General features: G+C 43.3%; 1 protein-coding gene and 1 long non-coding RNA gene across 3 annotated transcripts in view; both read right to left on the reverse strand.

Moving 5' to 3' along the window:
- Positions 1–720: 720 nt before the first annotated feature.
- The window catches only part of LOC134289776 (uncharacterized), a 57,355-nt gene continuing 41,198 nt past the window's right edge, over positions 721–16,877 (reverse strand). The window contains exon 2 of the long non-coding RNA XR_009998659.1: positions 721–1,734. This is a non-coding gene — a long non-coding RNA (uncharacterized LOC134289776). The remainder of the gene's footprint in view (positions 1,735–16,877) is intronic.
- The window catches only part of LOC109403560 (sorting nexin-17), a 31,861-nt gene continuing 18,515 nt past the window's right edge, over positions 3,532–16,877 (reverse strand). For both annotated transcript variants that reach the window (XM_062856247.1, XM_029875588.2), the window contains exons 3-7: positions 12,144–12,336; positions 4,692–5,410; positions 4,355–4,564; positions 4,194–4,292; positions 3,532–4,130 (exon numbers count right to left, since the gene is read on the reverse strand). In XM_062856247.1, the coding sequence (XP_062712231.1) occupies positions 3,912–4,130; positions 4,194–4,292; positions 4,355–4,564; positions 4,692–5,410; positions 12,144–12,336 (1,440 nt within the window). In that variant the 3' untranslated portion in view covers positions 3,532–3,911. The remainder of the gene's footprint in view (positions 4,131–4,193; positions 4,293–4,354; positions 4,565–4,691; positions 5,411–12,143; positions 12,337–16,877) is intronic.

Consider the following 16,877-nt stretch of genomic DNA (forward strand, 5'->3'; position numbering starts at 1 on the left):
GAAAAGCACTTCATTAAAAACCTAATATTTTAACTATAAATTGGCCATACAGTGATTGATATAGCAAATCTTGTTTATAGCTATGGTATCACGTTCCAAAATTATCAGTTTCTTTTTAGATTAATAAAAAAAATGCGGTTTTATAATACTTTATACGAAATGACCCGAAAAACAATAAACGATTATTAAGTGGCTTATTTTTAGAAATTTACGCAACCAAATAGTTACAGAGGATACGGAAACCTATGTTTGGCACTGTTGAGTGGATTACAATAATTTCAAAATATTTTCTATGCTCCCATCAGGGGTGCTCTTCTTGCCCCAATATAGAAAAATAACTAATTTTGAATAAATTTTAATGTTTGTTGTTAAAAAATATTTTCTAATATAACTTAAAATGCTTTGCAGTATGCTAGTAATGTTGGCTGATAACCAGAATTATGGTAAAAATTTGATTCTGACCCAAAAATCTTATTCTATTTTGATGATTTCTTATAAGAAAATGCTAAAAATCCATGCTATTGACTAATTTGACGATATTTTTCAATTCGTTCATTAAAAAGTACCTTTTTTGGGTTTACAAACAGGATGAACTATATTCTAACGGATTATGATGTTGTTTGGACAAAATTCATCATAAAAGTAGTAAAACGGAGGGGTGCTCATCTTGCCCCGGGTGGCCATCTTGCCCCGTCCTACCCTACCTTTTTTCCAACACAGTCTCCCTTATCGTTACACCTGGAGATAACCACAGCAGACGGAATCCAAAATCGATCACGTTCTGAATGACGGATGGCACTTCTCCGACAGTATCGACGTCAGAACCTATCGTGGCGCCTACATCAACTCCGACCACTACCTAGTGATGGTCAAATTGCGCCCAAAACTCTCCGCCATCAACAATGTACGGTACCGGCGACCGCCACGGTTCAACCTTGAGCGACTGAAATAACCGGATGTTGTCACAGCATACGCGCAGAATTAGCCTGTGTACACACAGCATATGCTGTCAAAATTCCTTTGGCTTTTGACTTTTACTGCGAGCTCTGTTTTGGTGCTGTCCTGCTCACTCTCACAGGAATTTTGAACACAGTGCTCGCAGTAAAAGTCAAAATCTCACAGCATGCAGAGGCTAATTTCGAGGCCGCGTTGCCAGACAAGGGTGAGCTCGATGAGGCCCCTCTAGAGGACTGTTGGAGTACCTACAATGAAAGCATCCATCAACGTCGCAGCCGAGAGCACCATCGATTACGTGAAACGGAATCGACGAAACGAATGGTTCAACGAAGAGTTCAGAACAGTTTTGGAGGAGAAGAACGCAGTACGGGCGGTAATGCTGCAGCACCCGACACCCGACAGAACACGGAGCGTTACAACCATAAGCGGAAACAGCAGACTCGCCTCTTTCGGGAGAAAAAGCGCCGCCTGGCGACGGCTTCCTGCTGTGAGTCAAAATATGCAAGGATAAGGACGGAGGCCTTTTGACGGACGGACGTGAGGTGATCGAAAGGTGGAAGCAGATCTTTGATCAGCACCTGAATGGCACGGAGAACGTCTGCATCAGAGGACCACGGCAACGGAAGAACCGACGATGCCAGTTCAGCGGAGGACGGAAATGAACCAACTCCCACGCTGAGGGAAGTTCTCTCTCTCTCTCTTCTTGGCGTAACGTCCTCATTGGGACAAAGCCTGCTTCTCAGCTTAGTGTTCTATGAGCACTTCCACAGTTATTAACTGAGAGCTTCCTCTGCCAATGACCATTTTGCATGCGTATATCGTGTGGCAGGCACGAAGATACTCTATGCCCAAGGAAGTCAGGGAAATTTCCTTTACGAAAAGATCCTGGACCGACCGGGAATCGAACCCGTCACCCTCAGCATGGTCATGCTGAATACCCGTGCGTTTACCACCTCGGCTATATGGACCCTAGCTGAGGGAAGTTAAGGATGCCATTCATCAGTTCAAAAACAACAAAGCAGCTGGTAAAGATGGTATCGCAGCTGAACTCATCAAGACGGGCCCAGAAAAGTTGGCCACCTGTCTGCTCCGGTTGATAGTCAAGATCAGGGAAACCGAAGAGCTACCGGAGGAGTGGAAGGATGGGGTAATTTGCCCCATTCACAAGAAAAGCGGCTATTTGGAATGTGAGAACATCAGAGCGATCACTATTTTGAATGCTGCCTACAGAGCGCTATTCCAGATCATCTTCCGTCGTCTGCCACCTAAAACGAATGAGTTCGTGGGAAGTTATCAAGCCGGCTTCATCGACGGCCGGTCGACAACGGACCAGATCTTCACCGTATGCAAATCCTCCATAAATTCCGTGCATACCAGGTCTCAACGCATCACCTGTTCATCGACTTCAAAGCGACATACGACCGCGCTGAGCTATGGAGAATGATAGACGAAAACGGCTTTCCTGGGAAGCTGACTAGATTGATTACAGCAACGATGGACGGTGTGCAAAATTGCGTAAGGGTTACTGCGACAAGGTGACGGACTCATCGCCTAAACATCGCTCTGGAAGGTGTGATGCGACGAGATGGGCTCAACAGCCGGGGAACGACTTTTACAAAATCCGACCAATTTGTGTGCTTTGGGGACAACATGGACATTATCACCAGAACATTTGGAAACGTGACATAACTGTACACTCACCTGAAACGCGAAGCAGCAAAGGTCGGACTGTTGGTCAATGCGTCAAAATCAAAGTACATGCTGGCAGGCGGAACCGAACACGACCGGATCCGTCTATGTAGGTAGTAATGTGACGATAGACGGGCATACCTCCGAGGTGGTGGAGAAATTCGTCTACCTAAATTCTAGTCGTGAAATACGTAGGCGCATCATCAGTGGAAGTCGTGTATACTATGAGCTCCAGAAGAAGTTGAGGTCTAAAAAGATTCATCCCCGCACCAAATGCACCGTGTACAAAATGCTAATAAGACCGGTGGTCCTCTATGGACACGAGACATGGACCATGCTCGAGGAGGACCTGCAAGCACTCGGAGTTTTCGAGCGCCGCGTGCTAAGAACGATCTTCGGCGGTGTGCAGGATTTGGATGTGGCTGTGAGCATGGTTTTCTGGTGAGACTAGTTAGGCTGCTGTGGCGTAGTGGATTGAAGCAAAACTGATTGTCCTAGGGAGCCTGACAGCACGTCAGGTCAGGTGTTAGTGAACAAAGTGCAGGTATTTTATTCAGAGATCTTTAGGATTGTTATTCGATCGGATGGATATGGCTGCAAATATTTCCTTAGGGAAGATTCAAATATTACGTCCATCGTTTTTCGGGATTTCTAGACCCCCCCTCCCCCCTCTGTCATGCACTTTTCCTATACCCAATACACGTACTGTCACACTTTTCTAGACCCCCCCCCCCTCCCCCAAATCATGGACGTAATTTTTGAACGTTCCCTTACCCAAAATGAAACGGACAGTAGCAGCGGTAGTGATTGATATGTAGGTAGATAGCATTAAATATTTGTGTGTTCGTTCAGGATTGCGTTAGTCAATGCGGCGATAAGCGTTCGTTCTTTTCTTTTCGGTAGAATAGGATGCCTGTTTTATTCGTCGTCATTTACTGGTGGAAGACTTGGCCTGTTTTTTGCGCTTTACATGGCGTCAAAAATGATGAAGATTTGCTTCGACTAATTGTATGCAAGTCGCAGTAGGTATAATATATAGTATTATAAAAGTTAGGAATTTACAACTTATGTAGTACATACATGCAGATGCCTTACATAGAACTGGTAGATACATATATTTACAATAGCTGTTCCGAAAAAAACGCAAATTTTGTCATAGCATCACGCTCCTAAATGCATCAGACTGGGAAGAGTATAGAGTTGTGTGTGTTGATTGAGAGAGAGCTCGATTATTGGTTTCCTTATGGCTGCTTGCTTGCTTACTCCTACAGATCATCATCTCCGATCCACTCGAAGGCTTCGTTGTGGACGGAATCTTTCCCGCTTTTGAAGCGGACCGTCGTGTTGAATTCTTTGAGCTTCCGTCGGATGAAGGAGGAAGATGATGACGATGAGGACGACGAAGAGGAGGTGCCGTTGCTCGGTTGCTGCGGATGTTTACCGCTTCCGTTGGATTGTTGATTCGATGTACTGTTGCTGTCACTCTGGAAAGTTCGAAATTTGTGGTTACTTGAAAGCGTGTTGTTAAAAACTATGCAAATACTTACTATACTACTAAGGGTATCGGTTGAGCTGGAGTCGGTAATGTAGTAGTTGGAGCCATCCCGTCTGATGTACGACAGAGGAGCAAAATCAGCTTGATGAGTCTGAACAAAAAAAAACGTTTCAGTTTCAATCATCCTTACTTCGGTACACTACCAAAGCTTACCTGCACATTGTTGATGTCGGATCCGTTCTTTTGGTTGAGCAACTCGTCCACGATCGACTGAAGGCACACGGACATAAGCATCGACTGTTCGCTGTAGATCGTGATCCACTTGAGCTGGTTCTTCGCCATCAGATACTCGAACGAGAGCTCCAGATTTCCGCCCGGTTCCCCCCGACTCTCCGACGACGAGTTGGACGAGAGCTCCTCGTTCTGCAATGGAAAATTTGAGTTAGTACAACTATAATATTGTTTTATAATCCCTTCCATCAGACATAACCATTAGATCGAAGATGGAAGGGATATTACGACGAACAAAAAGATACTAATATGAACTTACGTTATGGATCGTGGTCACCCGCCAGCAACGTATCCGCGTCACTTTGAACTTGGTTTCCTGTATCTTCTTGCCGTAGTGTGTCAGCAGGTTCAGCTCCCGGTTGCCGATGATGACCGTGGCCATCGTGTTTGGCTGGGGATAGTCAACGCACACCCGTGGAAACTGTAGACACCCGTAGAGCGGCAGCTTGCGTACAATCTCCAGATATTCGCGTTTGTTCCCCCGTGCTTGCAGGTCGGTCAACTGATCGCTCAGGTCCCGGCTGGTCAGTATCCAGCCCCGCTCGACGTCGCTCAGCGCCTGGATGTAGAGGAGATTCAACGCGATCCGGTCCCGCATCAGTTCCAGATCGTAGTTTGCGTCCCAGTAGCTGGTCCGTATCACAATCTTGCAGTCGTCCCACTGCTTCTGGGAAATGTGCGGTGCTTCAAAGTCCATCAGCTTCTTGGCGATGGCCACCTCTCCGTTGGGTTCGTTCCGCACCAGATAGAGCGAGAAGTAGTACGTGTACTCTTTGGGCAGGTCGATTAGGGAGCAGGCCTTCTCCAGCACCTTGCTGGAACAGTCGGTCGTGAAGGCTTTCGTCACTATCCGGTAGCCGTTCATGAGGAAAACGTCCAGGCTGACTTCGCGGCATTCGGTGAAGGAGGACTCCTGCTGGGCGTTGAGCAGAAATGCCCGTAGCAGTTCCGACCGGCATAAGACCGGATCTTGGCCGACTGTAAGGAAAAAAAATGATGTTAAAATTTTGAAACTACTTGGCAATCAATCAGGTCAGTATCGCAGCCAGACGTAACTTCGTGAACCTGGAGGTCAACGGACATCCAGTACGACTACAACTAGACAGCGCAGCAGACATCACTGTAATTTCATCGAACGTGTATAAACAAATAGGCAGCCCCGTTGCAACTTCAATATCCATGAACGTTGTTAATGCATCAGGTGACGACATGGGCCTCATTGCTGAATTCGTATGTACCGTTACTTTGAACGACATCGTGCGACAAGCAAGATGTTACGTGACAAACGTGGTCAATCTCAATTTGTTTGGCACCGAGTGGATCGAGCTTTTTGGATTGTGGGACATTCCGTTCAACGCAGTCTGCAATCAAGTCTCCTCAAAATCACATCCAAAATCGGAAGAACTTGTCCACCGTCTACGATCCAAGTTCAAGAACGTGTTCAGTGAAGACCTTGGATTGTGCACCAAAATGAAGGTATCGTTTCGTTATCGGTCAAGCCTGGTACCAGCCCGTATTTCGTTCGAAGCGTCCTGTTTCGTATGCATCAACAGAGAAGATTGAGGCCAAGCTGGATCGTCTACAAAGTATGGGAATCATTTGGCCAATCCATACTCTGAGTGGGCAGCTCCCATCGTTGCTGTACGAAAGCCGAATGGCAAATTCTCGAAAACCGTGAGGTGCTTCGACCTCACGATGTTCAAACATTACGTTCATTCCTGGAAGCACTAAACTACTACGGCAAGTTTGATAGGTCCATGCATGAGCTACATCAACCACTTGATGCTCTACTCAAGAAAGATCTTAAATGAAACTGGAGTCAAGCGTGCCAGGAATTATTCAACAAGTTCAAGCAGATTCTTCAATCAGATCTGTTGCTGACCCACTATAATCAGAAACTGGAGATGAAGTCCAAGTAGCGATTTTATTGCGAAGTTTACCGATGTCCTACGAGCATGTGCGGACGGCATTACTGATCCTGAAGGATGTCGAGCTTAAAATGGATTTCGTCAAGGGCAAGCTCCTAGAATACTCCAAGAAGTTACAAGGTGATGACGAAAATGGAGAATCGGTCCTGAAAGTCAACGTCTTGAAGAGATTCACGTGTCACAACTGCGGAAAACGAGGACACAAGAAGAAGGACTGCTATGCCAATGAAGACTCGAAATTTGGAAGGAAGAATCAGAAACCTGTCGAAAAACCGAAGAAGGAGAAACCGTACGCTTTCGTTCTGGATGACGTCCGAGATCAGAAGAAAGAGTGGATTGTCGATTCCGGAGCTTCTTCGCATGTTTGTTGTGATCGAAGATTCTTCGATACTATCAAGCCAAGTATGCGTTAAAGTGTATTCCTTGCAAATGGAAAAGAAGCGAAAGTTCAAGGTGACGGATCTGGAACAATTCACAGCGTCGATGAACATGGAGATCGAACAGCTGTCACGCTATCGGAAGTTCTGTTTGTTCCCGGACTAGAGATGAACCTGCCACAGACAAACAGACGTTACTCTTAGAGGAAATTCATCAACAGCTTTTGCCCGGTGCCATTTTCATGAGCACACTGCCATCTGTTGGTAGAACCACTCGCGACACTGTCGGCCATGATGGATTTCGATTTGACGTTTTGCTGACACGCACACTACTACACAAATTGCCTGTAATTTTCGTTTGCATCAATCAGCCACGTGTACACTGACAAACGTCAAAGCGATCGAACACTAGCGCATCTGGTGGAACAATCGCGCAAATCAAATGAAATTTGAATTGATCGTTAAATGCATGTGCCAAGCCGTTTTGAAGAGTGTTACGTCTGTTTGTCTGTGAACCTGCTGTCCGTAAGCAAGCTGATCCAAAAGCGAGAGGATGTACGTTTCGGCAAACAAGGCTGCCGGATTATGGCTGGAAAGGAAGTTGCTGCTGTAGCCGTCAAGCGCGGAGTTCTCTATCGATTGAAGGAACACGGTGAGCAAGCGATGATTGTTGGACATAATCATACCAAACATTGTCCACACATCTGGCACAGACGTTTCGGGCATCGTGACGGAGCAATAATTGATCAGATAATCAAGCGGAAGCTGGCCAATGGTGTCGAAGTTCAAGACTGCGGTGTACGTGAAGACTGTGAGCATTGTTTCGTTGGAAAACAAATCAGGAAATCTTACCCAAAATCAACTTCGGAAGTATACTGGACCTGATACACACTGACGTGGCCCGATGGAAACCAAGTCGCTGAGCGGATTCAGGTACAGCGGCCGTTCGCTCGTTGCAAACCCGCTCATTGCAACGCTTTTTAGTTGCAAGTCCGCTAAATGCACAATTTAACAAGTTTTTGCAATTAAAAAGCAATAAAGTGTCAAATTTATGCTGTCAGTGCATTTCGATGCACTTTAGTGCCAAAGTGACGTTGCAATTAGCGAATGGCATTCGCTCGTTGCAATGTAAACATGTTGCAACGAGCGAATGGCCGCTGTACTTTATCACGCTTAACAGATGATCATAGCAGGTACAGTGTGCTATACTTCATGAACAAGAAGTCCGAAGTTGTGGTGAAAATTCCAACCCCCTGAAGAAAGCGTTAGTTCCTGAAGCCGCCGCCTTTGGTGGGGCGCTACGGGTTTGTTTACGAAATTTCAGTCTGCTGACCAATCTGCTACGTGCGGAAGCGAACTTTGTCGTGCGAAGATAAATTCGTGATCGAAAAACGATCATTTCCACATATTGTTCAATGGGTTCAGTGTTCTTTGTTAAATTTACAAGATGCACAAGTATGAAAATACATTTAGCCCATTTAAAACAATACCAAAGTCAATTAAATTTGAATGTCGCACCTGCTCCAACAGAAAAAATCACTATGTTTTCAGCCTTATGCAACTGCCCATTCAAATTAGCACCACGTCCAGCACCATATTTTTGGCTTCAATCCAGTTGTATGTGGATGACAGTCGTTTCATGGGGTTGGAAAATTCAACAGTTCGTCAAAATGGTTCAAACGCAATTCAACCGAACACCGAAGGCGACCAGCTCGGACAACGGTGGTGAGTACAGCTGTGAAGCATTGAAGCGATTCTATCGACAGAATGGGATGTTACCGCAGTACACGACAAGCTATGCACCCCAATCGAGAGGCGTAACCGTTACTTAATCGAGATGACAAAATGTATGTTAGTGGACGCTGAGCTGGACGACAGCGGCCGAAGCCATGAACACAGTTGTATACCTGCAGAACGTTTTACCGTCAAAATCAGTACCTATCGTCGACACCTCATGAAGTTTGGACTGGAAGGAAACCAGACATGCACCATCTGCGTGTTTTCGGATGTCAGGCGTTCGTCCATATACCGAAACAACAGAGGAAAAAGCTTAGTCCAGTATCAAGACCGATGACTTTCGACGGATACTCCGGTGATCATGAAGGATGGCGGTTCATGGACACGGAGACACTGAATTTCAACAGTCGAAGACCAACAATAACAACCGAGAATCGGCTGCGCAAGGCAAGGTCATCAACAATGTGTTGCAATACGAATTTAAGAGTTCCTGTAGCGAGAATCTGCAAGTAAGTAATCCCGATTAGCAAAAACCCGTTGCCCAAGTTTTGGACGAACTTCGAGAAGAAATCCAAATAGAATCGGATAATGACAGCGAACAACCGGAGGAGTTTGAATCAGCAGCGGAGAACTCTTTCGATACTACCTTGTTGGGCGAAGAGCAGGATCTGAACCAGTGTGGATCAAGTCGGAGATCAAAGCGTATCAACAAAGGTGTGTCCCCTCTGCGTTACCAAGAAGTAAGAGATGCTGCTGTGCATTTGATGAACGAAGCTCGCAACTACAATGAAGTCATTGGTGGAGTGGAACAGGACCAGTGGATAATCGCCATGCAGGAGGAACTGAACTCGATTGCGGATAACGAAACGTGGGAAAAGACGACGTTACCACCTGGAAAAACGGCTGTGGGAAGCAGATGGATCTTTAAGATAAAGGCCTTGGTCCGTTACAAAGCAAGATTGGTTGCGCAGGGCTTTTCGCAGCGGTACGGCACTGACTATGAAGAGGTCTTTGCTCCAGTAGTCAAACAACCAACATTCCGGGTACTGCTGTCCATACCCAACTAACATTTATTGTGAATGTAAACGTCAACAAAGCGTCCTCAATACGGCTTGATGCTGAGTTACTGTGTTGTACATATGGACGGAAGCTTCTATGCAATTCCTATACCAATGAATCTGGCGAACTTAATCCACATGTAAATGCTGTGCGAGCAGCTTCTATGCCACGAAGTCATAGCTCTTTTCTCGGCTCCTATGTAACCACTAACTAAATAACATCTTGTGAAGGCGCTTTTTCAGCCTTTTCGCAGTAAATAATAGTTATACGGGGCCCATATAGCCGAGGCGGTAAACGCACGGGTATTCAGCATGACCATGCTGAGGGTGACGGGTTCGATTCCCGGTCGGTCCAGGATCTTTTCGTAAAGGAAATTTCCTTGACTTCCTTGGGCATAGAGTATCTTCGTGCCTGCCACACGATATACACATGCAAAATGGTCATTGGCAGAGGAAGCTCTCAGTTAAAAACTGTGGAAGTGCTCACAGAACACTAAGCTGAGAAGCAGGCTTTGTCCCAGTGAGGACGTTACGCCAAGAAGAAGAAGAAGAATAGTTATACGGCATCCTAAAATTAAACGATTAAATATAATTAGGTTAGGTAAATATAATTAGGATACTGTAACGCAATACATGTGGAACTGGAATTATCACTTTTGAAATTGAATAATTAAAGTACTTGCCGCTACTTTGAATCGAACTCCCGATCTCCGTATCCACTGGTCCCGATGATGTCCTCGCTGCCACACTGTTATATATAAATAGCATAGAAAATAGCCCGTTTTGTTTTATTCCAGACAAGGCTTCATAATTGTGCCACAAGAAACCTTACCCAACTTCATCTTGCTGCAAAAGCTTGTGAAACGTCAAACGCAATAATGTTTACATTGAACAAGCTGTGTGGTTGCGCCAACAGATTCTTCTTCACAGCTTCTAGCTGAAAGAGGGTTCTTTAAACGGCTACGAAGCGCTGCTTGGCAACATTGCAAAACGTACTGTATAAAAGCAGCTGTCGTAGTGGCTGGGACTCTTACTCGATTTGCACATCTTCCGGCAAATCTTCCGGCATTGGATTAAAGTCCAATAAAAGCAACCCAAATAATTTCACAGCACAGAGATGGATAGCTGTAAAGAATTTGAGTAGTAGCTATATATCCCGCTTAAAGTTTGTTTTGACAATAATGTTTACACCCGGCAAGCCGTGTTGGTAAACCAACAGTTTCTTTATTACAGCTTCTAGCTGTAATGAAAGCGCATAATGGCTTTTAAAGCGCTGCTGGTTTGGGGATTTATCAGTATAACGAATTGTATTGTATAGTAGCAGTTGTTTTGTTAGTGGGAACTCCTATTCGATTTGTTCAAGTTTTCACATCTTCCAGGAAATCTCCCGGAGTTGGAAAAGAGTGGAGTAAAGGCAGCCCCAGTGACAAGCAATGGATTTCTGAAAACCGAGTTTGGTAGCTGTATGCTGCTTGTTTTGCAGTCGTGTATTAGCTTATGATTTATATTTGACTAGCTTCCCTTTTATTCAGCGTTGACTGCTTTTATTCGATGGTTACACAACAGAAAGCAAATGACTGAAGCTTATAGCGCTGAAAATGTTAGTTGGGTAGCCAGCCAAAGGAATACCATCTGTGAGGAGGAGTGTTAGACGTACACATCAGGGTAGCCTTGACAATTTATAGTCATTACAATCACTGTTAATAAACTCATTCCTACACTGATCGTTACACTAGCCACACGTGTTTTACTTCCTCGCTCTCCAAGAGGATGATGTTGAGAAGGCGCAACACTAGTTGAGCAACAATGAGGTTGCTGAGAAGGTCAAACTGCTTAACCCTAGTAGGATGTTGGGGACAGTATGCTGTGTGAATCACGATAGTTGCCCAGTGTCCAGTTTTCCGTTCTATAGTAAGTCCGATAGGAATTGATGAACCATACTATGCTAACAAGTTTTCACGCAACGAACAAACCTCCATACGAAAAACGAAAAATATTCTTAATCTTTGAAAAAGATGGCAAAGCCCACTGGAACGTCGGGCATAGGAAAGAAATTTTCGTTTTAATCGCTTAATAGACTGGAAGCCGAAAAATCTCCTGTGATAGTTTCAAGTCTACAAATAAATGTATACTGTAAAACTTCAATATACTTTTAAAATCTAAAATCCATGAACCCAAAAAGATTTCCGAATGGTAACATCGTATGAAAAGCATCAATTAGCAACTATTGCAAAGAAGTGGAACTGGAGTAATCGTTAAAGCTCATGACAGTCATGCCACGTGGAGGACTTGGGATCGAATCCCACTCCCGGAATACTCACGAAAATGCAAGATCTTCCTTCGGAAAGGAAGTGGTTTCGAGATGAACTAGCTCTAGGTTAAAAATCTCAGTTAAAAAACTTTTGCAAAGTAATGTAAGGTCTCCACGAGGAACTAGAAAAATGTTGATCTGGAAAAAAATATTAACCGATTCATGATGTACCTGGCCTGCGACTCATCCCTGTGTGCTTACGAGGTATTCAAATAAACAAATCGCATATAAGCGATCAATGTAGTACCCGCGCCTGGTTCACAGTCAGTCAGTAAGTGGGAAACGTAGGTATAGACTTGCCTAGTTGAATGTACCGCTCGAGGCTGATCCGTCGCTGCTCGATCTGGCTGGGCGTCAGTGGGAGTAGTTTCTTTGGCGGAAAGCTCGGCAGGGCCAACGTGGGCAGTGACCGCTTGAGCTGCTCGTGTAGGCTGTGCAGCTGTTTGTACCGCAGGCAACAGTGGAAGCTACCGTTGATGTGAATGTTGAAGCCCTGCAAGTAAGTACGAGAAGAAAAGAGAAGAGTCAAAACAATGGCCAATTAACGATTTGCTGCTTTCGTTGGGTGTATCGTATCGTTAATCGGCACCTTTTGCGTAATTAATTAGGTACCCAGTACAAAGCGATTTACAAATTGCACTTGGTGCATTGTAGAGGAATTTGGCGCGTGTCCAAGGGTAGTCGCTTATATGGTGAGATTTTTACACACTTATGCGTGGTTTTTCTTGCCCATAGAATGCCCATCCAAGAGATCCAAGAAATAGGCTTGGTAGCGAGACTCAATCAAACCAACATTAGTTTCTGCTCTTCGGTAATTCAATATGAACTAATTATGTTATTCCTTAGTTTTTTTTTCATCTACTCTGGAACCGACAGTTTTTCGTTTGATGTCTGTCAGTTGCTGCAGTTATCGAATTTCATTCGAAGTGAAACGTAAATATGTTGCAGTTATCAAACGTATACTGTAATTAGCCGTATTTCCCTCCGATGCTTAAGTTAGCCGTTCTATCCAGATAAAAATCTTGAACAGATTTTTGTAATAATTTGCAGTTACTGTTCAGTCACCGTTTTGATGATTCTAGTCACAAAAGTCATTATTATTATTTCACCATGATCGCTACCAGCCCTGGAAAAAAGAAAGCTTCCAAACTGCCAAATGCCGTCAAGTTGATAATCATCACTTTCGGCATGGTTGGTTTTGTTCATGTATCTTATCAATTGCACATATAGCAACTGTAGGTAATAATGATGCAATACGAGACCGATCTGGTGATGGTTGAATGATTTTTGCGGAAAGAGGTTTGATGAACCTCATGCGTCCAATATAGACTCTCAGTGGGAGCCGCCGTTGTCAGTTAAGGTTTGGATCGTAGATATGCGACTGATCGGCGTTCATGAAACTACACAAGAAAAGCAGAACATCTAAGAGCAACGATCTAAACTAGCTTAACTAGGTGCCCTGCTGCTGCTGGGTTGGTTCGAGATTGTAAAGAGACCCTTGCCAACCGACGTTCGTTGGCAATAGAAGGAAATTAATAATGTGCTCTCCAATCAAATAGCTCTCGAGTTAGTTGTTGGCTGAAGTGGGTGGGTTGGGTTGTTGGTATTTAACTACATATAGGTAGTGGCAAGTGTGTGGGAGACTTGCGAGGCTGTCAAGTTCAAAAGTAGTTCACATCGTTAAGGGGCTAAGGCTACGGGTTGTAATCTGTATCTTGAGCGATGATAACGATTGTTCCCAGGTGCACTTCATATTTATGGAGTGGTTGGCTGAAATTTATATCTATTACATAACAGCGGAACTACCGCAATTATCAAGCTTCCACTTAGCGAAGGTGAGTTTGTAATTGTGTAGCTATGCAGTAAAAAAGATCACCCAGATACTATTGCTTAAATTAATAAAATGGGAAAGTGTTCGAAAAATTGGACTCAAGGAAAAGAGTAGCTTTTCACAGAATTGGCAAAGTACAAACAGGTCATGACCGAAAATCAATAATGTATTTGAAAGGAAATTTTCCCAATAATTGAATCATTCCTAGTCCTAGCCCCATTATCGGTGAACAACCGGCTACAACGTTATAACAATTCAAAAGTTCCAAGACGGAAGAGCAGAGGTAGATGCTGTCCACACGCAACCCGGTAGCTCGGAAGTCGCGATCAAAAAGACAGATAAAGAAGCTGAACGTACTAAATCCGGATATTTTATTGTCTCAAGAAAACAGGCTGAAGCAGAAGTTGGCAGCCAATTCTGGAATGCGAAGGTCCCGGATAGAAAAAACAGAGGCAGTAAAGTTCCATGCACAAAACAGAAGGCATAAACTGTTCATACTCTACCCGAAAATTTGAACGTCCCTGGTAAGGTAGGGTAGGACGGGGCAAGATGGCCACCCGGGGCAAGATGAGCACCCCTCCGTTTTACTACTTTTATAATGAATTTTGCCCAAACAACATCATAATCCGTTAGAATAAAGTTCATCCTGTTTGTAAACCTGATAAAAGGTACTTCATAATGAACAAATTGAAAAATATCGTCAAATTAGTCAATAGCACGGATTTTTAGCATTTTCTTATAAGAAATCATCAAAATAAAATAAGGTTTTTACGTCAGAATCAAATTTTTACCATTATTCTGGTCATTAGCCAATATTACTAGCATACTACAAAGCATTTTAAGTTATATTAGAAAATATTTTCTAACAACAAACATTAAAATTTATTAAATTTTAGTTATTTCTCTATATTGGGGCAAGATGAGCACCCCTGATGGGAATATAGAAAATATTTTGAAATTATTGTAATCCACTCAATAGTGCCAAACACAGGTTTCCGTATCCTCTGTAACTATTTGGTTGCGTAAATTTCTAAAAATAAGCCACTTAAGGGCGGACGGGACGGTCGGGGAAATATCCGCCATTGCTCTGTTGCTACTAAGATGGTAATCTCAGATTCTACTTCATATTTTGCAACAAAAACCTATCACTGTGTATGCTCACTTGCAGTGCATATGCTGATTGTTTTTCAGCATCTTCAGTGCGATAGAACTCGAGATTACCATCTTCAAAATCGCGAGGCAAATTGTTAGAAAGAGAGGCAAGATAGGAAAAATAACACGGCGTCCCGTTTCACCTTAATAATCGTTAATTGTTTTTCGGGTCATTTCGTATAAAGTATTATAAACCCGCATTTTTTTAATAATCGAAAAAGAAACTGATAATTTGGGAACGTGGTACCATAGCTATAAACAAGATTTGTTATATCAATCACTGTATGGCCAATTTATAGTTAAAATATTGGGTTTTTAATGAAGTGCTCTTCTTGCCCCGTAGGGGTGCTCGTCTTGCCCCGCAGCATGTTCGAACTGACCATAAAACATCTTTTTTGTTTACTCAAATAAATCATCCTTATTGTGAATTTTGAACCCTGCCATGTTTATGGGTGGTAGAAAACATGATATAGAAAAGAACTACTGAGAGGTACCTTGAAAAATTGTGTTCACTTTCAATAAACTCAACGTGATCCTTAGGGTGCTCATCTTGCCCGCTCTACCCTAACAGTAGCAAAAGCTAAGAGATATCTATCCTGGAATCCGAAAGTTGCAGATAGCAATATTAAGCCCACTACTTCTCAAAATCCGTCATAAACGGAGGTTGTGAGTCAAATACTTATTATCAACTATCATGACCAGACTACAGCGGACTGGCTGGTTAAGAAGGAGCACATACGGGTATGCGAGGGAGTTGAGTGGAGTACGAAAACATTTCTAGATAGGAATTATCGCTAGCCTACCAGCAGGAAAAGATGATGATATGGAGAGTTTTACAAAGATAAGAATGCTGTTTTGCTAATGCTCACAGTCTAGTCTAGTCTAGTCTACACATACACAGCCTTTCATTGAAAGAATTCTGAAAAATGGTAGAATCAACTACTTTCATTAAATATTTGTTCTGTCATTTATTAACCCGTTAACTCTCAAGGTGCCCCACAATTTCAATCTTCATAAAGAAATTATTTCAACAGTAAAGTTTCAATAAAACAAACATGATTTTTAGAAAAAAAAAAAAAGGGAAGTCTATGGTGTAGTACAAAAAAAACTTCAATGTGGGTCCTCAACATCTGATAATTTTTCCAAGCTCTATTTTAGCACAACTTTTATACTCTTATTGTATTCTGATCCGTATAGATACAATGCATCCTATAATGAGTGAAAGGAAAGACAGCTACTGAAGAATAACAAGAAAATAACTGTCAGATGACAGTAACTAGAGATAGGAGTATCAAAAAGCCTGTTTCTCTCTGTTACTCTGTCGAAATCATTCAGAGATTCGTCATAATCTATGAAACTTTATTGAAGAAGGGAATGGGTCAACAACAGTGTTAAGTTTCACATAACATTTCAAAATTTAACGTACAGAAGATTTTCCAAATTAATCCCGGCAGAAATCCCTGAAGGAATCCAGGGAGAATTTTGGGAGGATCCCCTACAAGAATTCAGGGAGAAGTATCTGGAAGAATTCTGAGAGGAGTCCCGGCTGGAAGCTCGACAGGAATTCCAGAAAAAATCACTGAAGAAATCCCGGGACGAATTAGTACAGAAATCCCGAGAGCAATTCCTGGAGAATCCCGGAAAGATTTTTTCAACGAACACCAACAGGTATCCCGGCACTTATACCTCAAGGAATTCCCGTTGGATTCTCTGAATATAACCCTCATTCTTGTTTTCGATCGAATCCACTTTCGAACGTAAATCGTTCGCATTCCCGTTTACGCCAGCAAAATCGAATGGCCTACTGATTCGATCGAACCTGTAGTGGCAACGTCCACTCGGCAAAACTGCCAAACCCCTATTAAGCGCCCAAGTAGCATTGAGCTCGAATGATGTATGAATAAAAGTTAGTTCTATCATGACTGTAAACATACTCGGTTGCACTTACCATCTTATGAGAAATTGTCCACTATTTAACGTAAATACGTGTTTATAACAGAACCAAAAACGTTCGAAAGTGGATACGTCCGTAAACAAGAATGAGGGTGTAT

Source organism: Aedes albopictus, chromosome 3 (genome assembly GCF_035046485.1).
Source record: "Aedes albopictus strain Foshan chromosome 3, AalbF5, whole genome shotgun sequence".
NCBI classification, from domain to species: domain Eukaryota; kingdom Metazoa; phylum Arthropoda; class Insecta; order Diptera; family Culicidae; genus Aedes; species Aedes albopictus.